The 26398-nt window shown below is 32.8% G+C and overlaps 1 protein-coding gene across 16 annotated transcripts in view; it reads right to left on the bottom strand.

The window, feature by feature from the left end:
• The window catches only part of MCTP1 (multiple C2 and transmembrane domain containing 1), a gene marked incomplete at both ends in the record, with an annotated part of 477275 nt that overhangs the window by 190875 nt on the left and 260002 nt on the right, over nt 1-26398 (bottom strand). For 4 of the 16 annotated variants that reach the window (XM_084233956.1, XM_084233967.1, XM_084233969.1 and 1 more), the window contains 5 exons: nt 832-962; nt 3820-3990; nt 8427-8504; nt 14339-14398; nt 22945-22983. The exons of 1 other annotated variant lie outside the window; for it this stretch is intronic. In XM_084233956.1, the coding sequence (XP_084090082.1) occupies nt 832-962; nt 3820-3990; nt 8427-8504; nt 14339-14398; nt 22945-22983 (479 nt within the window). The remainder of the gene's footprint in view (nt 1-831; nt 963-3819; nt 3991-8426; nt 8505-14338; nt 14399-22944; nt 22984-26398) is intronic. 11 more of the 16 variants (XM_084233965.1, XM_084233970.1, XM_084233960.1 and 8 more) reach the window with 6 other exon arrangements.

Genomic DNA, 26398 nt, shown 5'->3' with positions numbered 1-26398 from the left:
TTTATCACAATAACAGCAACAAAAAATTCTGAAATTACAAATGTGCAGGCTTGGATTCCTGTTCTTACTTTCGGAGAGTAAAATTCTCATTACTATTAGTATGTATGCATTTCTTCAGATTGTATGTTCAGAGAACTACAATGTAGAAAGAATTTTCTAAATCAACAAATTCCTCTGTATACTACACTTTAGTTCAGTACTGATAGGTTATAATGTGCTTTGCTACAAAGACATACATGGCTCAAAAACATAAAAATAGCCTTTAAAATAAGAAGACAATACTTATAATCCAGTCATTGAAAATAACATTGACCTTGTGAAGAGATAATATGTAAACCTCAAAATAATCCTTTATTCTCTGCGTTATCTGATGAACAAGCATCTGTTTCACTCACATGCTCCCTTTACTAAAAATTGAGAATGCTATAGATGTATGAACTTCTAGATTATAAAGATTCTCTACCATGTAGGGAGTTGTAGGAAATAATGCATTTTATAGTCACAATATACTTCATACTTCATGAAAAGAAATACTATCTCAGATCTCTTTACAGACTATGGATATGCTATTATCTCCTTTAAGGATCTTATATCAAATGAGATTATTCTTTCTCAACTTTCATAACTTGTACACGCAGTGTTTCTGGATAGCGAATTTGAATAGCCTGCCCATCAACTGGCCAAAACTGCCATCTACTGGTCAGTCTTCAAACCTCTTTCAGTTCATCTACTATGATTAAGATCAATGACAATAATCAGACTTAAAGCAAATACTCTTTTAACAAAATTCACCTTCTCAAGAGCTAACCAAAAATATCAAATTGCACAAACCTGCCAATAAAATCATCTCTTTTTCCAGCGTCTTTGTCCCATGCAGTGATATCAATGATTCCACCTCTTTCTTCATAGAGATGAAAATCAAACTGTTCTCTCCACTGAGGATTCAAAGTTTTTGGCATTATCTGGAAAACCAAAAAGTCATTATTATCTTGTCAATATCAGTATTTAAAAAATTAACTTGAGATACTAAACCAAACTTTGGGTACTTCATAGAAAACCATGTAAGTATAGATTTGAACAAAAGCTTCCAGAGATGGTAGAAAGGTGTCATCTGATCACTAATTTCTTTACTGCATGTTGTCTAAAAGGACCCAAAGCGATGTGTCCTGAAAACCAAAAGGCACCCACTCCTCATCTTGAATAACAGATGAATAGTTTGAATTACACTGAAAAGGCAAATAGTCTGAATGTAAATAGTTCACTTGGGTACTAGCATTTATTTTAAATAACCAGTTAATGCTGGTTGTTAAAGATGTAACTTGTAGTCTCTCCTCTCATAATAAAGAAATCTAAGAATTCTCAGTATTCTTTTTTTTATTTCCCTACCACATACACGGGATTTGGGTGTGAATACATGAAAAAAGCCAAACAATGAAGTTCTGTAAGAGCAGGTGGAAGAAACAATTTGGGGTGGTCAGGCAAACTTACCTTGGAATTTTAGCACTGCTGTATCATCTCCAGTTTTATATGGATGAATCAAGCCCTGGAGTTTAAATGGTCAACCCAAGGTCATTACGTTTTAGAATTTAGACTTTAATTTATGTCTTTGGTTAGATATTCAGATGTCTTTCCCTCCAAAACAATATGCCAAAGAGGTTTTGTGAATTAATATGAATATGTGTGTATATTATATATACAATCTTCATGTCACGTATATGAGAAAGATATCTGAAGTGCAAAATTATAACTTCAAGTATTTAGATGAGACAACTGATGAAATCAGTGAGTAAAGTGAGTCCTATTGTTTGAAAACTCCATTCACCATTGGCTTATCTAACATTTCATACTTGTTTCTCTATTCTTTTCAGTAGGAGGGCATCCTGTGGCCTTTTCTCTTTTTAAATGTATGAAAGATGTATCATCAGATGTAAAGACTTTGAAAGCAATGAAGTATGTTATGCGCAAAGGTAATGCAAATGAATCACAATTTTTAAAGTTCATAACCTGAAATTAATCAGCAATAGATCATGGAAAGAAAGAGCAAAGAGAGACACATGTCCATAGCTGCGTTTCATATTTCAAGCCTAAAGAGCAGGACTATAAAAATAAGTAATGTTTCAAATCTACTAGAACATGGGAATGATGCTAATTGATAAAGGACAAGATAGACATGGCCATAGGCACCTATTTTTGGAATCAGTAGTCTCCTTAAAATATGCTATTGTGTATGGTCAAAAAATAAAGATGGCACTGGAAGTAGCCTATAAAAATTCAAATGTCTCATAATTCTGAATAACTCCTATAATATTTTTGTGGGAGTGGTCTTTCTTATTTGGCTATAAACTAACTTTTCCATTTTGTTTTTTAGGGCAGTCCTTGCTATATGACTTCATTCAGGTGGGAAAGGATGCCTTCTCCTTCCATGGGTTATGCAATTAGGTAACCAATCAGCCAGCAGTTCTCACTGCCTGCTAATGAATTGGTTTGTGATATTGCTGATAACTTTAGGTACTGTGAAAACTTTCCTGGGCTGTTTATCCAAGATCCACGAAAAGGATGATGCTAACATGAAGATATTTCCATCAAAGTAGAATGTGATTTTCAATCCAAGATAGATGGGGTCATTTGTCTCAAGCTATCCATGAAAACCAGCTGTAAAAACTGACCATCAAAGAGGCCATGTCTGTTCCTCAAATAGCCAGTATCTGTGACCACTATGGCCTTTAATATTTATCAGTACTCGGGCCTCCCCTGGTGGTGCAGCGTTTGAGCACTGGGCTGCAAAGCTGCCCGCAGCCTCTGCAGCACCAGTTCAATCCCCGCCTGCTGGCGAGGGTCCCACATGGCGCGCAGACCTCTCCTGCCGCACCCGCTGCTCCCCTCAGCAGTGTATTTTGTCAGTCTGCCTGTTCTGTTCCCCGCTCTGGCTCTGGTGAATTCTCTCATCCTCCTGCAGCTTCTGACTGTACCCAGTGCTTGTATAACTAAATAAATCTTTTAAAAAATATTTATCAGTACTTCTACCGATATGATTAATATATTGATATGTTAATAAAGTGATTCATATATTTTATAACTACTATTTGTTACTTTTCAGTATACTGATTATTAATGCTGTTACTCTTCTTCTTTCTGCTACTACTATTTATTGAATATTTACTATGGACACCAAAGTATTTCAAGCCCTTTATATGCATAACATATACCCATTTAATCTCCTCAATAACTTTGTTATGTAGGTTTAAACTTAATTCTCATTATTTAAATGAGGGAAATTGCACATGGGGAGGATAAATGAATTGCCCTATGGCACATTTCTGATAAGGCAGCAAGGATCTGGCCCTTTTTTTCTAAATAAATTTTTAAAAACCTTGCAATATGCATTGGTGTAAGTAGTTTGAATAAAATGGCTCAGAGTAACACAACGACATTTGGCATATAAAGTAATGTTATTTGTAGTACTGCACTAGTAGCAGTTGTAATAATAAGAACAGCCAACACTCTTTGAATCCCTTATGCATCATCACAGATTTGACCCATTTCTCTTCCTCCCTCCCCCTTTTTTAAAGAGATAGCTTGCATATTATCCTTGGTTTGAAATGAAGAAATCAAGACATAGAGAAGTTATGCACTGAGAAGGTTACATAGCACTTCATGTAAGAAATTCAATACATTTATTGATTTTGTTTTCTGACATGATGTTCAAAAGTTCTGTTGAGCATTTTTAAAACTACCAAGTGTTTTTAGCTTTCAAAGAATGACTACCAACCACCCAGTGCCTCCCCAATGCTGCAAAGAATGCAAAAGAGATCTGGTCACCTTGCTCTTGTACTTCTGATGCCCAAGCCGGAACTTCACGTAGGGGTCACTCAACCCATTTGAATCCATGGCCTTCAGGTCTCTCCCCTCAATCAATGTGATGCTGACAATTCCTCTCCAAAGATGGGATTTTCTGTGTAGGTCTGACAGGCGTAAACTTTGGGCCTGAAACTTAGGCAAAGGAAGGCAGAGTTATTTTAATGTGTTTGAAGCTGAAATACCTCACTGGGCATTACTCCTCACCCTGTTGTTATATTTTTTCAAATTTAAAAAATATTTACAACTTTCAAAATAAAGTTAATTTATGGGTTATTAGTTAATTATAAGATTATTAATAAATTGGTATCTTTATAATTTATATTTATAATACATTATAAAGTTAGTATCTTTAAGGTGATTGCATAAAAGAATACTCAAATAAAGAATGTGTCTTTCAAATATTACAATAAGATGTAGATACTTCAGGAATATCAGCAAATACATATGTGTCAAATATGCCTGTGTCAAAATACATATAAAGTAAATATAAATAGCAAAGGCCTCATCCAGATTGTGATATTTCATTTTTAATTACTTATGGCTCTTGAAAATCTTTTTTTCATGTTATAAATGGAATTTACAGATGGTTTTAGTTGTACTATTTGCTGCAAGTTCTAGTCAGATCATTTAAAAATTTCATTATCGTCACATTCGGAGACAACTGAGTTTCAGCTCACCAAGGAACTATTTAAAGTACCACAGAACAGAAAATACAGTCCGTATGCCCACCCAGACATCTTGCTTGTTTCTGAGATTTGAATCACAAATATTTTTAACACTTCATATGTGATATACATCGCAGGTATGTTTCTAAATTACATCTCATTCTAGAATTGGAACATTTTCTATAATGAGTTTTTATTATGCTCAGTTCTAAATTATAATATTTAATCTAGTGAACAAAACAAGAATTTTCTAAAATTAGCAAGTCTACTAAAATTGATCACATAATGCCTTTGGAAAAAATAGCATATGAAATAAATTGAGAGAATATAGGTAAGATATTAGAGGATTCAACATTATGAAAATTGCTGTTTTCTTTCATAGTGGCAGGCATCTTTTCTTCACTTATAGTAACTTCATGAGAAAATTTAACATTTCTTTCAAATTCAAAGTACTGCCTTTCTAAATTATGGATTAGCTTTACTTTCAACAGAGTCCCTATAATGTTAACATTATAAAATTATAGCCTATTTTACAAACCACCCCTTCTACTTTGAGTTCCTGCCTTTCTCCCACAACATAGCAATGCCATAGTCATTGTTATCTGTCATTATCAAAAGTCATACATTCAGCATGCTTTAATTAGGAATAGGAAAACTACTTTTTTAAAAAAAAGATACTACTTTCAATATTGTAACATTTCAATGGAAACCTTCTAAATCACAACGTATATTTCCTTGCCTTGGTGAACAGCATTGCATGGTGTTTCTGCCTTAATTAATACCAATCAATACAAGACATTGCCTACACACCCAGCATGTCTGCGAACTTTCAAAAGCTGTGTTCAAGTATGTCCTAAAGTGTAATGGAGAGTTCATGACACTCCATCAACTTCCACAGAACATGGCCCTCATGCCGTGTTTTTACACACTGGGTTTTCATGTTGGATTTTATTTTAATGAAAGATTTTTCAGGTTAAAATAACATTTTGGAATTCATTGTGCCAAATGATATTCAAGGATTATTTTACAATTTCATGCTACTTTTTATTAATTAATGTAGCAATAGATTAATTTTGCCATGCAATTATTGATTGATTTAGCTAAACATTTCTGCTATTATTGAGATGGCCTCTATCAGCTGTCTCTAGAGAATCAGCCTCTAAACTTTGGGTCTGAAACTTTCATTAAGGAATGTGAGTGGCAATGAAGGAATGAAGGAAAACGGTTTGTGGGGAGTAAAAAAAAGTCATTATGTTAGTTAGTCAACTTGCTAGAAATTCAAAGAGTTAATAACTACCCATTTATCTAGAGCTTCAGAATTTCAAAGTGCGTATGTGTTTATTATGTCACTTGGTTTTTATGAAGACCCTATGAAATGACTAGACAAGGCCTGTTATTCTTGTTGTGCTGATACAAGTTTGAATGGTTGGGCTAATAAATGCTGCATGTGTGATTAGATGCCAGTATTTTAACCTTAATTCCTGGACTTTTCCTAACATAAGTCTGAGGAGCAGACCTCTTCCTGGGTTTAAAAGTAACAATGATTTAAGTATAATTTTGTGAAGGGATACTCTCCAGTGAAGAGAGCTGATTGTATTTAAAATGGCATTCCTAGATTTCTTTATGTGGCTAATACATGAAATCACTTTCTACTTTTCTACTATAGGAGTATATGTATTTATATTTATAATACTTCAGTTTTGATGACTATACTTAATGACATTTTCTACACACTCTAAACACAGAAGGCATCCCTGTCTTGAAACAATTGCGTTCAGTCTAGGTTACACAGCTTCGATCAGCAATGCCAAGTCAGGTTCTTCGGTGGTAGCAAGTATAGAACCCTTACTTGATTTCTCCTCTTTTCATCTTTCACATGAGTACAAGAGCTTAACGGAAAGAATGGGAGCCTCGTGCTTTCACAGAAATAAAGTGAATGGAATGGAGGCACTGCTCACTGCTATAACCTGGAAGGATATTTCCAAGGTGGCTTCGGAATCAAGGGGGAAAAGGAGGTGGGTGAACATTTCTTTACAAAAACAGGGTTAATGAATGTGGGAATGAAGATGATCTTCATAAAAGAATTAAAAGAATCATAAAAAAAAAAGGAAGGGTCCCCATGACATATCATATGTAATTTTAAGTGATTTTTTTTCCTTTAGGTTTTTTGATTAAAAATGGCAGTGTTCTAAAAAGAAACTCCAAAATTCAGCTATGATTTGTTTGAGTAGCTGCATAGTCATTAAACAGATCAATATTTATTGTAAGTGTGAATAATAGAAACTTGAAAAAAAAATAAGGTGAAGGGGGAAGATACAAACTGAGGAGACCAATAGTACAAAACACAAGCACCTACATTTTTCTAGCAATTTCTGGCTACATAACCTGGGCACGTGGTTCCTTCTCAAGTCTCAATTTTCTTATTATGGCTTTCCAACCTATATTCCAGGGCCTTGTTTACTAAGAGCGCTATTCTGTGTGTGAAGTGGGAGGGAAGGCTGCATTGCAGGACTTATGTAGAAAAGAATATATTCCATAAACAAAGAATTGACTTGCTTAAGATAGTCACTTATTACTTTAAAGTGAAAGTTTCAAAGAACTCACTAAGAAGTTGGTGACAAGCAGAATTCCACAGCCAAAAAATATATGAAAACCACTGACTTTAATGCTCTCCTTCTCATTTGCTGTTTTACTCTCTTCTGTCTAGCAAAGTTCTCAGTGTGGTCCCCAGAATAATGACATCAGTGTCACCTGAGAACTTGTTGGAAATTCAAATTCTTTAGCCCTGTCCCAGCCCTGTCTTGGGGTGGGTTTAGATCTTGGTTTAAGCGCTCTCCCTCTGTCTAGTTGATTTGATATAAGCCCAAGTGTGTGTTAAAAGCTCCACAGTGCATCCACAGAGGCTTTCAGCTATGTTCTAATAATTTTTTATCAATTACTATAATTGTACACATTGGCCATTCTCTAGCATGAATACTCTATATGCTATTTTAAGACCTTAGTCCTGCCGCTCAAATCTACCAGTTAGAAAAGCAGATTGCTCTGGATATTTGAAACATTTAAAAGAGAAGTAAGAATATACTTGAAAATTATATAAAGGCTACTATTTCCTTCCTTCATTAACATTTTTCTCACGGGACATAACCAGATAACACCTATTTATCAAAGAATTGATAATCAGTCAACCAAAACTTACTTCTTGAGCACCTAAATGACAAGGAGTATTAAATAGAAACAAAACGTCTTACAATAAAATTAGCATATTGTAGTAGGTACATGGTTACCTAAAGTAATGTTCTTGATTATGTCCTTGTTGAGACAGAATTCAATTTGAGGAGGAAAAGAAAAAAGAAGGGAAGTATAAAGGGAAAAACACAGTGGGCTTCAAAGCAAAGAGCCCACTCCATAAAAGGAAGAAATAATCTTTGAACTTTTAAAGCAGTAGTTCCAAATTTTAGTGGGCTCTGTTGAAATCCCTGCTTATGACCCTCCTGGAGTTGATTCAGGTCCATGGTTCAGAACCGCAATGCATTTCTGTATGTGCCTCATGTGGTCCTCAAGCACAACAAAGTTTGCAATCCCCTCACATAAGGAATGACTAAGCAAGTTCAGACTTAATAAAGACTATCAACATACTAGGTCACAACATAAACTTCAAAGTCTGAGGCAATGAGTCAATGACTAAAGTCTTTAATAAGACTTTGGAAATCGTGAGCTGATATTTTAAAGAGAACATTAGTTTATTTATATTTTTCCATGAAAAAGAATTCAACATTTCAATTATTTTTCAAATATATAAAAGTTAGGATAGAGAGTGAATTTTCAGAATAGTAAGATGACAATTCAAAGTTCACAGCTCATGCAAGCTCAGAAAAAAAAAATAATCTGAATGGTAGAACTTACTTGTGCATTTTGGTAATAAGCATTCTGAAACTCTGCTCTGAAGAAGCCCGGGACAGGAAAAGCAGGCCTGCTGTACGTCTGGATGGAAATGAATGATCAGAGCTGTTTGGGAAAGCTTTGTACCACTATTAATACCTCACTTCAATCAGAGGCTAGCATTACTCTTCAAAAGACATTATTAAAAAAAAAAATAAATAAAGCATGTGTTTGCTCCTCAAGTCATTGTCAGAAAATTCTGGTACAAGGAAGATAAATGCCAGTGCAATGATACCATTTCCAGTACTATTTTCTTTAGTAGCTTAGTGCTGCAGCATTCAAGAAAATAAAGAGGTTATATGGTGATGATCCAGCTGAGAAGTTTCAGATTTTCATTAATAGATGTAACAGATTAAAGAAACATAATAAGAGAAATCATGGAAAGAATCGTTTTTCCAAGTCTGAGGCTTCAAATGTTTTAGAGAGTTACCAAAATCAGAAAAGTGGTAAATCTCCAGAAGAATAAAGGTAACATGGACAGGAAATATGTATGATCATGTTAACAGCACCTCTCATGTGAATCCTTTGTAATGATTAAAGAGAACTCTATAAAGTATGAGAAATTTTATCCTATATAGCACTTCTCTTTCTTGTCTTTACTACAATAAAGCAACCCAAGTTTCCCTTTATTACAAACACCAAAAGTAACAGAGGATGGATTAATACAGATACAGATGAACAAGAAATACTGGAAAAAATTATGGTGGTTGGGCTGAAAGTTTGCATTAAATACCTTCTAGAGTAGCTAGACAACATTTCCAAGCAATAGTGCTACTATGAAATGGGATTCATCAATTTTATTTATTTTTTTGATAAATTCTTTTTTTTTTTAAGATTTATTTATTTATTTATTTATTTATTTATACAAGCACTGGATACAGTCAGAAGCGCGGGAGGGTGAGAGAATTCACCAAAGCCAGAGGGGAGAGCAAAGCAGGCAGAATGATGAAATACACTGCTGAGGGAAGCAGTGGGTGTGGCAGGAGAGGTCTGCACGCCATGTGGGACCCTCGTCCGATGGCCGGGGATCGAACCGGCGCTGCAGAGGCTGCGGGCAGCTTCGCAACCCAGCGCTCAACCACTGCGCCACCGGGGAAGCCCGGGATTCATAAATTTTAATAACATCAATAGAGAGGAGTAGATGAGGTCAATTAGATAGATGAGAGCATTCAGTAAGAAAGATTTACTGAGCAGCTATTATGTTCTAAAATTTTCATACTCCAGGGTTTCTCATGACAACTTATTTTTCACACGAAGAAACCAAGGTATGGAGAAGATAAATACTCAACATCAAACGTCTAGAGATTGGCCAGTCTGACTTTTTGGAATCTAGGGTTGTTGATACCTAATTGATGATTCATCCTACATCATCCAGTATTTTGGACAGAACCTAAGAAGTTCATGATACCAAAAAAAGAAAAAAAGAAAGAAAGAATTAGTCAATATAGGATTTGTTGAAGTACTACTTTCACTTATGTTTAGATGAAATATATCCTTGGGTACAGATTATTGAGAAAAGCTAATCAGAGGCTTTGAAGAAGTAAAAGTTGGCAGGTGATAATAACTCTAGCCTCTCTATTATTCAGTAGACCATATTAAATACTCCATTAAAATTTATACCTTAATGTCCATTAATAAGATAGTTCAACTGTGGAATCTTACATAAAAATTGGGAACATTTCTATATTTCAATTTTAGCTAATAAAGTTAATTAATTCCACTGCCTGAAAAACTTGTCACTAATAATAGGAGATATCCTATTACTCTGGATCTGGATTTAAAAACAGATCAAAAATCTATTTAGACTTAATATATGACTAAAGGAACACTCACAATACCAGTCTTCTCCCTGATATGTGCAAATAATCCTTGACTTTTGTTATCCTGGATTTTATTACCTGTGTACAACCTAATCCTTCCAAATTAGACTCAGACATTGTGAAACTAGAGTGAAAGACATTGCTTATGTCTTTACAATAGCTATGTGTGGATTCAGTTCTTTGCTCTATTTTCAGTACAGAGGTGCACATGCTTTTATTTAATCAAATGATCCTTGAGACACTACAAAGAAGAGATAATGACAGCCTAGAATGACTGTTTTGTGCTGCAAAGCCTGGAGCGTGGAGCAATTATTAGCTCAATCCCAGGCACAGGCATGCTCTATCTTTTCCTTTACTCATGGAGTTTATTCTAGTAAATTGTACCTGGATGATGAAGTCCAACAAGTAGATTTGTTCCACAGTCCATCCACCCTCTCAAAGCAGGATTGCCTTTATAGAAAACCCTTCCAGTGCTTTGTCTGGTCTAGTTTGAAGTGTCTCATCTAATAATAAAGCTTTGATCCCTTTTTTCTTAGAAGATGAATCTCTGGCACTATAATCCTTAAAGGAATTCCCTGGTTTTTGTCCCTAAAGTTTATTTCCTATCTCTATTGCTTCTTGATACAATTTATGGTGTCGGGAAGGTATTTATGTTTACTTTGGAGGTTTTAACTACACTTTCTAATCTTAATTGTGGCCAAACTCAAGTTCTTAAGCCTTTACTATTTTTGTTCAAAATATATAACTAATCTAAAGTCATCATACATGCTGTAATTTTGTTGGTTTGCTAAAGAAATCTACAAGTTTTCACCAATGTTATGGCAAAGAAAGAATGAGTCTGGAGATTCACTTATAAAGACTTTGAGGCATTTAATTAAAAGTTGTTTTTTTCCCTGAGGATCTTACTTTCATACCTAAATGAATAAAATACCTGACCTTTTCTTGTGCATGTGTGTCAGGGAGGTATTTAGGTTTGTGTCATGTACAGTTGAGTTGTTCAGAATATAAGTACTTCCCCATTGAATCACATCACATTCTTGTTTTACAAAGCAAATACATCTTTTCCTTGGTCTGTAGGGTTTTCCTTCAACCACACTTTTGTTTAATTTTACCATAAGGCAGTTCTCTGACATAATTCCAAATTATTATGTATTCTATGCACTCTTCTTTGCCAATTTCATAATATGATCTATTTCTCCACTTTTTAATATGAGGTATCTTGGCATAGGCCATCTCCCTCCATTTAAATAATATTAACATTTCTCTTTGAGTCTCTATAAAATTCTCATAAAATGGTTGATTTAATTAACTTTCATTCATCAGAATATAAATGTCTAGTCAGTGTAGATGACCAAGAGGAAACTGAAGTGTACTAAACATCTGAAAGAGATACACTAAGTCATCACTTTTTAATGGGAAGTCAAATATTTTTAATTAAATTCTTACTTAATCTAATTGGTTTCACAGAATCATTGTTATGAGAAACATGGCTTATGCCAGAACCTGTGCTTAATGTTTTGTGTCTTAAGATATATTTTGATGAATTAAAAATGTTAGGCTTTTAGAATATTAGAATAACTCTATATCACTGCAGTCTTTCCATTATTTTGTTCTCAAGAACATTAAGATATAGGAAGTAGCACTGACATTCACTGAACAATATCCCACTAGGATTCAGTTTCACTCAGCAGCTGTCTCCTGAATGACATATTGAATCTCACAAATAAGTGGATATAATTTTTATTCAAATTAAATCGTCTTTAAGTCACAAATTTTTCATGGAAGATTTTCTCTGAACTATTTTTGTTTTCTGCATATCTGAAAATTAGTGATAGCATACAAAGTACACTTGATCACTAATTTTCTGATTTTGTAAAATGGGACATCAAACGCAGGAATGTCGTGCTCTCCAACACATTCAAACGTTGTCAGGAGGTAGAAGAGTCATATAATATAAGAATTTGAAAGGGTGTCATAAAAATAAACTAAGGGCAGTTCCATTTATACATTTATATTGGGAATCTCTATTTCTCATCACTCCAAAAAGTAATTCTGCTGCTTAAAGACTTCTCCCAAACATTTATTTCTATGACATTCAGAGAGAGAAAAATATTTGTCTTGACCATATCATCCAGGTGTGCCAGGGCAATGAAGTCACTTCTCTGGCCTTAGTTTTCTCATTGGTAAAAATAAAATGACCACTAAAAAAAAACTATGAACCAGAGACACTTTTTGGGGGGCGGGGGGCGGGAGGGGAGAGATTGGGGTCAGAATGGGGGGTTTGCAATTGTATGGGGGAATATAAAAATAAAATTTATTATTTAAAAAAAAATAAAAAAAAAAATGACCACTAAAAGTTCTGCCTGAATTTTGACAGTCAACATATGCCCAAAAATGACATGAGATCACTGGATCTTAGATACAAAAAGGGGCATCTTTAAAACTTTCCTACTTGCTATCCTAAAAAAAGACAGCTCAAGTAATTGAGAAAGGTCAATAAAGAATACTTAAGGATGAGTAAAACCAAATGGAAAGTACTGATGACTGGAAGACTAATTTGGAGTAGTATAGTAGAAAGAAGACATTGAAAGGTTTATATAAAAAGGAAACTGGAAGACTGTGGGTGTTTTAGCGGTGGGAGAGTTATGGTGCCCACACCTGAGGGCAGACATCCTATACTGTCAACATATTAACAAGGATGTAAGATAATAATACTTCACTAAAATAAATGAATATTGAAAAAAAGAAACACTTAAAAATTATTACTGATGGAAGAGGTCCTAGTGGGAAGTCTTCGTTTATAATAGATTGCAAATTTTCTGTGTAAAGGAGAAACTCAACATAGAAGACCTGTGAATTCTGCACCATATGAATTCACCATATTTGTGCATCTTAAGAAAACAGACGAAATTTTTGCAGAAAGCCTTTTTTCAATGTGAGGTCATGGAACAATTCAAAAGCAGTCACTGTGTGCGCATGGATAATGTGTGAACATATAAGAGGAATTCCTATCCTTTTAACAAATATACAGAATAACTTTGTGAAGGCAAGCACCAATATGCCAAAAGGAAATGAAGCAGCTATAACTACTAATATGTTCACAACAATACAAAGCTGACAGAGTGTAATGGGGACAGGGCATGAGTAGATGTGGCTTTTATTAGTTTGCCGGTCAGTTTATGCATGACTTCATCCATCATCTGCCATTCTGCTTCAGAGACCCTCCAACAAATCTCAAAATTCTGAAGAAGGAAGGTAGCTTTCAGGCATGAGCAGTTAGAGAGCCAAGGAAAGAAAATGGCAAAGCCCTACAAGAGCTGTATTATCACTGCAGTATCTGTTGCCAGGTATTCATATATTGTAAAATTTCAAAGAGAGGGAAACTCTTGAAGGCAAAGTAGTAAGTGCATAAGTAATAAATCATCTGTGTGTAATGCAGAATTGTAGCAGAGAAAGAGGGAATGACAGAGCTCATTATGTTTGAATCATGAATAGTAAATAAGATTAAATTGCAATGGCATTTAAAACAAATTCTTTGGAATTTTTACTTTTCCTTTATTTAAATCAAAAGCAAAGTTGCTGTTTTCTAATTCATGGGAGTCTTTTTTTAAAAAAAATAAGATATGGTGATTATCTAGTATATATTTAGTGTAAGATCAATGTAATATAAGGAAGTTTGTCTCAAACAGAAATAAAAGAGAAAATAATCCCATTTCACAAGAATAGAAATTAGAATCTTAGTGGACCCTCTAGACAGCACTAACACATTCTTGGAAGGTTTCTGGTCCTCTACATATTCAGAAATTGGGATAAATTTGTTCCCATGAGGAGCTTACTTCAAAGCAATATACTAAATATATGAAGATCCTAATTTTTACAAATAAAGAAGAATCAGCCACCTAGATGACTTAGAATAAAAGTTAGAAGAAGACAAATGAATATAGCTCTCTGAGAGTCTGTTTTTAAAAAATGAATTTCTCAATTCACATTTAACTTTGAAAATAACTATTCAGATCCAAAAGTCAAGACTATTAATATAAAGGATTAAGACATTACCCTCCAAAAGAAAGACTTCACAGAGAAATAAGATCCAACCACTTCATTCTCTGAGAGTTCCTAAAAATAAACAAATATTTAGCTACAATTTTTGGTGTTTTTGAGAATAATTAGCCCAAAAATCAAAACAAATAAAACAAAATAAAATCAAAACAAATAAAAACCAAAAAATTATATGTCCTAAAAACACTCTGGATGATTATAAACTGTAAATTGTCTTCCTTGAATAAATTAAAGTTATTGTCTTATTCATATCTGATTTTCTTCAGAGTTTACTTACCTCTTTATTAAGTGTTGATTAATCGATCTCAGTCTAACATTTTATAGAAAGTAGAACTGTTAAACATGTTTTTAAGATTTTTAAATAATCCAGTTAATAACTATCTTTTTAAACAAAATAATTTAACACCATAGGCTTTCACAACATTTTTAAGAATGATAGCAGAAATCTTATTTATAAACACATTCCTAATAAAATTGGATTTAATTCCTTACTAAAAAATTCCTAGTTTTATGATATTACATAATGAATGTAATATAATATGATATAAATGATTTAACTCATCTGAGTTTCCTAAAACTAATCTTAAAAAGAAACAAATAGTGAGTAAGGTGGCCATGGGGCTAAAATCAAAGTGATGTATTCAGAATGGATATTTTATTACTTAACCCTCAGATTTCAGAAAGTAAAATCAATTTTGCTTGGGGAAATAAAAAACAGTTACTCACTTTTAAACAGAACATTTAAATTACAGACATACTTCAAACTTTAATGTTTTACATCCTGTCTCTGAGTGTCAGAGTAAAATTATGGACATTGGTGACAGTTACGGGAAAATAACAGCCTTTGATATGTGATAAAGAGGAAGCAGTTTTGCAGCTCATTTAATTATTCCATGATTTTCTGTTAGCAACCAAGACTGTAATAGTACAGTAACTCATGAGAGGCCTACAGAGTATCTGTTCAATAAATATTTGTGGATTGATTGTCACTTTGGAATTTTATTTGATTAAGGATATATATTCCTCCCAATTTAATAACAAAATCATATTAGAAAATACAAAAATGGACTTAATTATTTTAGGGTGGGTAGCAATTTGAATAATTTAAGCTTAGCACTAGAATTATATTAGAGATCGCCTAGGCAATCCACCTATGCTTTGTACATGAAATCTATTTCATAATGAAATTAATTATATTTTCCCAAATTACTGGCAGAGTTTTATCAGGTTGTATGATTAATACCAGAGGTGACTGGGCAAAGTCTGGAGTTCAAAAAATTGTTTTACCATCACTATAGTTATAATTAATTTGCATTTATAGCTATGATTGTCATCTGTCACACTTAGTAGACCAGTTTCTTTTAAAAAAGTCCTTTAAAAATATACATACATTTGGCTATTGGGACACAAACCTTAGATGGGATGAATACAGTCTTTTTTTATGTTATACTATTGTTCAATGCAAAGAAACCTATTCTAGTTTTTAGAAAAGATATGTTTTCTTTTTCTATTGACAATTTTCTTCTTACTTCGATTACTTACTAGTTCTTTTTTAATTAAGCAGCCTGTTTAGCTACATGTGGAAAAATAAGTACAATATTAAAAAAATTGGTTGACATCTCCTTACAAAAATAATTTCCCCAAAGTCAGTATTACAAGTCCTACAACACAGTGAGTTTTATCTTAATGTAAAATGTGTTAAGGCAACTTAAATGCATATGAAAAACTTGGCTCTAGATTGAAGATAGTTAAAACAAACAAGATAACACCATTTAATAGGATTATTAATTCATGTACAGTTTAAATGATCTAAGGTAACTAATATTGAAAGTATAACAACTCTGCACTTTCCAATCTTCAGATGAACACAGAGGGGACTGACCAAATTATGTGACTATTAGGCAAAGAGCAAAAAGAGATTGGTGAATTTTTGAGGGAGGATTTTAATTATCAAGATTTAGAACTTATATTTCTCAGCTAAAATTTAGGAAACAAAGCTATTAACCACATCTGGGTTCACTGAAGTCCCTTTTCACACCATGTTTAATTACTTCTGTCATTATTCATCAACTAAAATTTATATTTCATTTTACAATTTACATACTCATGTGAACTTATGCCTTTATTTCAACTGAAATAACTTAATTTTGCACTGCTTTTTTATTTGCGCCATACGAATATAAAATTCACAAAAGACTGGCTAAGGTCTTCCTTTCACCAGAGGTTCCAATGATGACAATAGCAAAAACAACAGTACTAAAACACCTGGCATTGTAATAATGATTTTTAAACAAAAGAGGTGATTTTAAATGGAGGTTATGGTAACAGAATAAACTACTCATAAATTCCAGACATTTATCTTAAATCTTAATCGTAGATATTTAGCTACACTTTAGTTTCTGTCAAGACAAGATTGGTGAGGGAAAGTGCCATTTTTTAAGTGTTAAAATTTAAAATAACAGCAATATGAAACAACAAAAAAGAAAGACATAAAATTGATAAGGAAAATTATTGAAGCTATTCTGAGGAGTAAATCAGTGAACTATTTTTACTGAAGTTTTTAATTTATTAAATTGCAATGTTACATTGGCAATATCTTAGATTTATTTTTGCCACTAAAACACCAAGGTACACTAAGAAAATTTCTCCTTAAATGTTCCAAAACCTTACTATAAATGTAAAAATTAACAAGATTTTAAATTAAAAAATGAAGAAGATGTACTTTCTCTCAAAGAAACAAAACTAAAGAACAATTAATTTTTTTCCTCCACCAAATGATTGTAATGAGTTTTCCAGCCTTCTACCTAAAATAAATCATAGAAATCTTTAAGGACTTTGCCAGTAGATGAATAAGGATTAGCCACTAAATTTTTATTAAAAGTGTTATTTTTTATTAGCCTTAATGTGTGCAGGCCTTTAAATATAATGCATGTTATTATAATTCAGCAATTCCTCCACATTCAAAGCATTCAAAATGGATTTGAAATTGTGAAGCTTGATATTCATGTAAAAATCAAGTCAGGTGGCATACTTGATTACACAGCATATTTTATAGGCACACAATTTCTTTTAGTAATACCTTATTGGGAAGTTAGGAGGTAATAAATAAATAAAGGCATAAGTAAACAATTTACATAGACTTTCCTGGTCGGGCTGCAATTACCATTTATCAAAGCTGCGGCTCTGAGATACTTCCATCAAGTTGACTAAGCCTAGTGATAGTTATGTAATTGAAAAGAGGGACATGAAGTAAAAATTCACACAGAATTGCTATTTTCCTGTTTTCTGGTTACTCAAACTGGTGTTCATATCATTTATACTCATTAAATATAAATACGATTTCCTCTGCAACCCAACTATCCTTTTAAATATTGCTGAAGAGAGTGAGTCAATCTCAGCTCCCCAGAGGACCTTCCTATAACTGAAGTCTGGCCTTGCTTTGTCTTTTATTTTCCAAGATATTTTTATCTTAAACCATACGTATATGTGTGTTTGGGTGTGTGTGAGCTTGTGAATGTGTCTTTGTGACATGTATTTGCATATATGTGTATATGTTACTGTCAACCGAATTTCAAAAGCAGGGTCATCACAAAATTATGGATTATTTTTCTTGTGAACACTTAGGGGACTTCAAGAATTATGACTCTCCTCCCTGTTGCATTCAATTTAACATACATATGCATCTAAACATATATATCATATATATACACACCAATGTTTAGATATTATATACATTATATGTATACACATATATCTTTCAATTAAAAGGCCATGTAATCTGTGAACCAACACTTACCCTGGAGACAAATTACATTCCCTCCCTTTGCTCAGCCCAGTAAGGGCCTTGGAAAACCATCAGCTCACTTGGTAACGCACATCAGCAACATGCAGTTAAATTAGTGATTCCACAATTAGACATCTTAGACCTAATACACAGGCATCATGGAATCTGTCCTCTACTTCAGATTATACCTTGTCCTCTTACTTTTAGCCAATTCATCTAGATTTTCTCCCCAAGGACACATATTTTAAAAATTCAACCAGAGCAGTCAAATAAATGTAATGTCATTGCTACAGCAAATCCTTGTAGTTATGAATTACAATACATAAAAATGTATGGTACTTTATACCTGTGGGGAAATATTGTCAAAACAGCAAAAAAAAAAATCATCTCAACATAAAATTTAATTATGACTCCATGCCTTTTGCGGGAGTAATCAAATATTTACTAGCATTATGATAATATTTCCATTTTAAATAGACATCCTACAAATTTTATGAATTTAATTAATTGAGATTAAAAAATACAATCTTTAATAGTAGAAATGCTCATGCTATTGGCCCTTTGTTCATAGTTGCATTTTGGATCTCAGGAGTTTTAATTCTGAGATTAACTTTACAGCATTTCCAAATAACACAAATTTAAGAGTAAACAGTGGCAAAATAAGGATTTTAAAATAATTCTATTTTCCCTTCAAAAATAGGTAAATATTTCAAGTCATAAGGTTTGAAGTGAGACACCAAAGAAAAACCATTGTGGTCACTCACAGTTGACTGAGTACATGACCAATAAATGTTTCAGTTTTTAAACATCACCTATTTATTATCAGGTTTGAGATTTTGTAGAAGGACCTAATAATTGTTAAATATGACTTTCTCCTTCTATGTCTGAGTGACTGTGTGAGATACTTAAAAATGTGTTAATCTGTTTCTCTATCATTTCCTAAATTAAAGCACTTAGAGGTTTTCACTGATGCATTTTTAACATGTCATCGAAGGTGTCAGGTTTAACTACGCCCTGCAGACTTACAGAGTTGAAAATGTTCTCCAGTTTAAATTAACAATATCCTTGCCAAAAGTCTTATTAAAAACTGCTTCATTCAACCAGTGAATTAAGTGTTTCATAGTTCATTAAAATTATGCTAAGTGATTATAATAAAATCTTTATAAAAAAGATGTATTACTAAAAAAATAGGCCATCAAGAAACAGAAGATATGCTAATGAGACATCATCACATAGTCTATATTATATTATTCAAAGGATGAACTCTTCTTAAAACAATTCTAAACTGCTATTGTTGAGAATATGAATTGCAAAGCGTATACTTTATATTATCACAATGGCCATTTCTCATATAATTGAAGTGACTTATTGAAAGCACAGAAGTATATTACTATCTCACTCTTTGATAAACTAATTTTTCTATGTTAAAACACACACACACACTCACACACACACACACACACACTCCTTAACTTGTAAAGTCATTTCTGCTTACTGTCTGATAGAGGCAATTACTTCATTTTTTTCCCCCATTTTTAGTTTGACCCTACACAATTTATTCACAAAATGCATACATCTTTTTTTCTGAGCTTGTGAAACTCTCTTGTTGAATAATTTAACCTTAGAATAAATGATCAATGATAAGCTTCTCCTAAGGAATAAAACATAGCTATAACTCAAAGCATTACCATTTCTCTGCCAAAATGTATTTTGTTACATTAGTATAGTTCTTTGATTGGGATAATTGTCTGGTTGCCCAAGTTTAGGGAGACATTGATTCCTTTCTTCTTAAAATAACATATTTCCATTGCCACTAAATGTGGGGTTGGGATGAATAAAAAAATATATGCATGGTGGAAGGTAAGCATATAGAAAACAAGCATAAGTGTCTTAAAGTATGTCGCCATGCCCAGAAAAGGGAATATGGGATTCACAATTATTTATTGTGAATAAATAATTCACAATAACATATATTTTATATATGTTACATATATTTTATAAAACCTTGCTTTTCAGAGGTAAGTTGAGGTCTATCTTCCCCTACTTGGTATGATAGCATATTTACTCCAAGTAACATAAAAGTCCATCCTGAACAGCAATTGCAATATCCTTGTCCTCTATTTGTCTATGCATCTCTTGATTTTAATAGCAAATACAATCACACATGATATGACTGCCACAAATAATAAGGTTTCCATGGAAAGAATCTATTACTGATGAAAATGACAAGCAGGTATTTAAATAATGGGAATTCCATGAGCTGATTCATTTTTATGCAGGAGAGATGTGCATATTACAAAAATAACATGTCATTTTAGCTTTCCCCTCTTCATGGTTATAGCTCTTCTGTTAAAAAAAAAAAAGAGGAAAAATATTCCACACTGAAGACAATACCTAGTGACATTACCTGGATATATTTAAGTCTCTACCACAAAATTTTTAATTCTCACATTTTATATGGACCATTGGTACTCAAAGACAGGCTGTATTGCAAAATTCTGCCATAGGGATAAGCATAAGATCTTATTCCTATAAATAAAGACCCCAAAGGAAAAAATGACCTCTGTTTACATGAAAACTTCACCTTTAAGTTCGAGCACAGTTATATCAAATAAAAGATACCCGTATTTAATATATTACAAATAGATCATATCTTCCTTCCAAAAATAAAAGAACCTCTCACAAGAATCTTTTAAGAGAAAGATTAAAATGATTAGGAAAAAAGATGCACTTTTACAAAGCAGGAACACAATAAAACTTAAAATTTCATAGTGTAGTCATTTATCCATGGTTTCTAAGAAAGCACAATTTACTTGAACAGCATCCTTTTTCCTTTAATCTCTGGAGGAAAGAATTGGAGGAACAGTTTCAGTGTATGTGAAGGACGGTGTACTAGATGGAAATTGAAATTTCGAACTTTCTCTGATTTTTTAATTTAACACAGTTCCTATAACATTAAGGTGGATGAATATGACACGTTTTAGGGGACAGTGGAAATTTGAGTGAATTATCAGATGTTCAGTATGTTTTCATAGAAGAAGTCAACTGAATGAACAGAATTTTCTTCACTCAGCATTCAATGTTGCCACAAAATTTTGTAAAATTTAAAAATATCCCTTAGGCTAAAAACCTTACAGTCAAATTACCATGTACATTAAAAATAATCTGTCATGTATCACAATGAGTATGGAGTTAGACACACGGACTTCTGTTTCTGCAGTGGCAAACTAGAAAAATACGCCAGTGTGATATACCAATGGATTATTAATAATAAAAATAAATCTAAGAATTTTAAATATAAGAAGTAGAGAATAAATGTTTATTCATGGCTAAGTTTTTGTAGTCTGACAGAAAAGATGTGGATTTATGTTTATTTAATTTAATATTAAATTTAAATTTAAATGTAAATGAATTACTTAAAGAAGAATCTTTTTATGCTGTATTTTATACTGTAATAAAGTGGATCATTCCCACTAGTAAATACTAAATACTACATAATTTCTGCTCTAACTTTACATCTTAACTGTATCTGGAAGAAAAACTATTGTTACATACAAATGGATTGCAATAATTTCACACAAATATATAATAGTTACAGAATGAGGAAGTCAGATTACATGAATTAAAAAAATGTATACTTTTAGTGAAACACTGATTTTGAAGTACAATACAAAGAAAAAGTAAACAAATATGAACAATACAAACATTTCTTCAAAACTTTCTAAAACTTTATTTTGGTCAGTAAGTCAGAAGTACTGAGCAATTTTCCTTAATAAATGTTTTTCATTTTATTAAAATGATAAAGGTGATTTTTCAATGCAACCCTGATGCTTTTGTGAGCCAAATTACCTTTGGTCCTTAATTCTATATGAATTAGGAAGAAAATGTATATTAAGAAATACATATAAAAACAGATTAAGATGTTGCCATAAGTACAAAAAACATTTTGACATAAGTATTTTCTTAATTCACAACAATAAAAATGATGAAATTAAATTAAAATTTAGCACTAGCATGATTCAATCAGAATGAAAGAAAGATACTTATGATCCAGGGTCTAAAAAAATTAGTCACTATCAAAAAGAAATACTGACTTTTCAAATAGAAATTTAAGCAAGCAAGATTTTTATAATTATTTGCCTTTGATTTGCTTCAAGGTATACTGAGATAAAATCTCAGTTTCATTTTTATATATTTTTTGTGTTTAAGAGTTCGGTGGTACTACCACAGAACATATTAGATGATGAGTTTATATCTTCCATACTTCACAAGTTATAAGGAAGGGTAGGGTTTAGTAAGTCACAGGCACTGGAAACTCCTCTTACTCCCAAGAATCACTTATTTTTTGAAGTGGGAAGAGGCAATGATGGAAAATTATTCTCATTATACATTGTAAAGATATAACAGTATAGAGACTTTTAGTTTGGAGGAGGGCAAACTCAATTTTCAGTGAACAAAAGCTGCAAGGATCTTCCTTCTTTCTGGAGTTATTCCTACCCTACCCTTATCAATTTATTCCTTATCTGGAGCAAAGACATTTTCTAGACCCTGTGGTACATATTTCAGCGACTAGATGCTGAGAATGATGCCGAGAAGCGACCAGAAATTAGCGAAAGGATGATTTCGGTGCAACTGATTAGAGTGATTTCTGTTTATTTAAAAACATCACATGATTTGCTTAAGGTAGATGGGAAAAAAATAACAACTGAAGAGTGATGAAATCCTGTGATATATTTGAAAAGATATGAGAAAAATTTGGGAAAGCAGCTGATAGTTCTTCTCAACAAGAAATGCTGGAAGATTACATGCTAAGCATTACCTTACTTGATCTTTTCCAACTCTTCCTCATTAGCATTGTCTGTAAATGAAATAAAGCATTTTCATTATGTTATCACTCAAGTCAGAATAGGGCAGCCAATTGTTTTCCAGAGGAAGCTTAACATTTAAACAGCAAACAGTTTCCAACAACTATATGAGACAAAAATTGTTTTCGCATACACACAGCTAAGACGGAGTACCTTTAACATTCAAGCAGTCTTTCTGGTGAGAGTTCATTTGCTCTATTCTTTTGTACAAAAAAATGGGACAGCACATTTTAAATAGAATGGAAATTCTGCAATAGTTTAATTATTCATTGAAGAGAAAGGATACTGAATCTTATGACTGGTAATTGCTCATTTAGGTGGTAGCAGTTGAGGGTGTACCATGATTTACCAGGTATATACTTTTAATTTTCTCTTCAAGCACATTCAAAGTGTGTTGCTGTGGTGGCATCTCAGAATGGTCTCTGCTCCAGTTACTCTTTAATTACCTCAGGGTCTACAAATGCTTTCAAATGAAAAATGCTGCATATTATGATGGTATTAATACACCTTCCTAAGTGGTTAACCATAATATAGCCTTTAAACTAGTTTTTTTTTTTTTTTTGGTGTGTGTGTGTGTGTTTGAATAAGAGGTATTTCATGGCCACAAATTGTAATTAAGGTTATGCAGATTTGTGATGAGTGCTCAAGACCATCGATCTCTTGCATAGACAGTCACAAAAGTCCAAATTTTTTTTAGCTTCCTCTCTAGTTTTAAAATTTTCTCAATAAGCAAGGAGGTATTAACTTCCTAATTAACCTCTTTATCTTCTGTTAGTTTTATTACTACCTTTAGGGTAGATGAATTGGAGAACAGGAAATACTGGGAACAAAGAACATAGCTCATAGAAATGCTTGTCATATTTGTGTACCAAGGAGGTGAACTGTTGCCTTTAAGAAAACTATCTCTTTCAGCAGAATTCTTTACAAAGCAAGGCCATTTCAGAATCTGTTCAGAAGTAACAAAAATATAAAAAATAAGAATTTTTTCTTCTTTTTTTTTGGTCTTACAAAGGTACAGTATGATGTATGAATTGGTATAATTCTCTGAGTCCCATCCTCAAAAAGAGAAGATTTTAATATCAGACAAAGTCACATAGAAAGCAACCATCAGCCTCAACAGAAAATGGAATTATAAAGTTCTAGGGTAGGAAATGAGAAAATTATAAAATTGTCAAAGACAAGGATGTTACTTTTTTCTATACATAGTAGTTTTATGTCTTCTCCATATATACTCTGTGTTAAATATTGACCAACTATGGAAGAAAAATAGATTTCCTGCAGGTTACAACAATTTCCTATTATATTTTTTAATGCAGCCAGGGAAATGCAAAGCATTGATATGAACTACTATTTTAGAAATATTTTGTTTTCTAAATATCAATGCCACTTTATTTTGAAGTAAAAACCACACCATTGGGTTGTGGAGATGGACATCTCATGGACAAGGAGTCAGTGTTTGTTGTGATTGTTACTAAGCTATTGTCATCAGCACCACCACCACCATTCCATTAGCACCAAAAGGCAATTATAAGCCAGATACTTTCATGATATGCCATATTCATAAAAATATTAGGAATCAGATAATAAATGTTCAACTTTCTCAGAGAACAGAGCTTTTGTGGACAAAGAATGCTAATTCCTAGAGATAATATTTGAGTCAAATCAAATGAGAACAATTAAGATAAATTTAAAAAAAGATTCTCTTAGCTAATGGCCATTCACCATTACTATCTAGTATCAAGCAATCTTATAAAATCCTATGCTGTGAGGTATACTGTACTCTGAAAAAGGGCCTAGACACATGAGGAAGTGTTTCAGGGCCACATGACTCAAATCGTGCAGATTCACTGTTTTTGATCAATGCCATTACCCCCTTACTCAGAGCTGCTGTGTACACTTAACTTCTAAACAAAAATGGAGCGACAAGGGTTGGTATTTTTCCTGTCTCTCAAAATTAGTTTTCCAAACAGGCTTCAGGGTAATAATTTTCAGATCAGAAACAAAAAGTCTGTCGTGTTCTTAAATAAAACTACGAAAGTCTTGGCGGTTATGGGACCAATTCATTGTTTTCCTGACTCAGTAGGTAAATTCTACTATCACATGCAGTGACACTCAAAATGGCCCTAAATTTATAACAAGATTTCTGCTTCTTCAGCCAAACCAACTAGTAAAACTTTGGGCTAAAGTGTCCCACTCCCAAGTCTCTTTCTTTTTAGATGATTAAGTTAAGGTGGATTCAATACAATTGAAAACAGAAAAGTTTTTAAAAATGAATTCAATGGACATACTATTAATACTGTCACCTTTGCTGTTTGTGAAACATACTGGAGAAGAAAGATTGGGGAATGTTAAAGATATAGATGAAGCAAATTATAGAAAAGTAAGATTTATTTATGACTCTAAGATCTTAACTTCAGCTGAGAAACATATGAATTAGTTTTTTAAAGTGTCATTATCTAATACATTATAGTACAATTCAAATTCTTCATTAGCAGCTTGAGGTTCCTTGAAGCCAATAAAAGGAATAAGTAGATAAAAATAAGACCTGTGATCCAGCTGCTGACTAGATTATGCTTTTAAAAGATTCCACGTTCTTAGTTCATCTTTTTGCTTTTACCTTTTGTGGTGGTGATTTTTAAGGCAATTACATGGCTGCTGTAGATGTAGAAAATCACAGAATAGCTAGATATAACAACACATATTACAAAACATATATTACAAATATAGAACATATATTACAAAACATTATTTTTTTATAGGTGGATATAGTCTTTCAAATATTAACTATAGCATAATTCAGAAATTTTGAAAAGCAAACCAACATTTATTAAATTCATGAAAGGTCAGCAAAGGTCAATTCATATGTTTCTTAGAATTTTCTATAGTCAAGCAAGTTGCAGGTCTAGGTTATTTAAAGAGTGTGTAACACAAATTAACTCACTTTTATTTCACAAATTCTCCAATGAAGAAAGCTGTGGATTGAACTCTGCTAGGAAAAGAGCCAGAAAGAACTCAAACACACTATCAGACCAAAATACCATACACAGGACACACATGTATGCACTACACAATTTTGCAGGTTTCAAACAGGACATGCATTTAAAACAGAAATGATAGCTGTGTCATGCAACTCATCAGCATGCCCCCATGAAGATTTTGGTTTCTTGTACACACAATGCTGGAAATTAAAAAAAAAATTATATCTACATATCTGTTTGCATCTGGGATTTCTAAAAAAGACTCAATCATGAACTCAATAGAGAAGATTTTAATATCAGCAACTATGAAATACTTTGCTATTACTCATACTATACTTCTAAAATTGCTGTAATTACACATGCATGTTTCAGAGGCTTTAGCAGACTCAGTAAGCTGATAGGTTTTTCAACTCATTCTTCAGTTTTACTG

Source organism: Talpa europaea (assembly GCF_964194135.1).
Source record: "Talpa europaea genome assembly, chromosome: 5".
Classification (NCBI taxonomy): Eukaryota; Metazoa; Chordata; class Mammalia; order Eulipotyphla; family Talpidae; genus Talpa; species Talpa europaea.
This window is presented reverse-complemented; position numbering and strand designations above follow the sequence as displayed.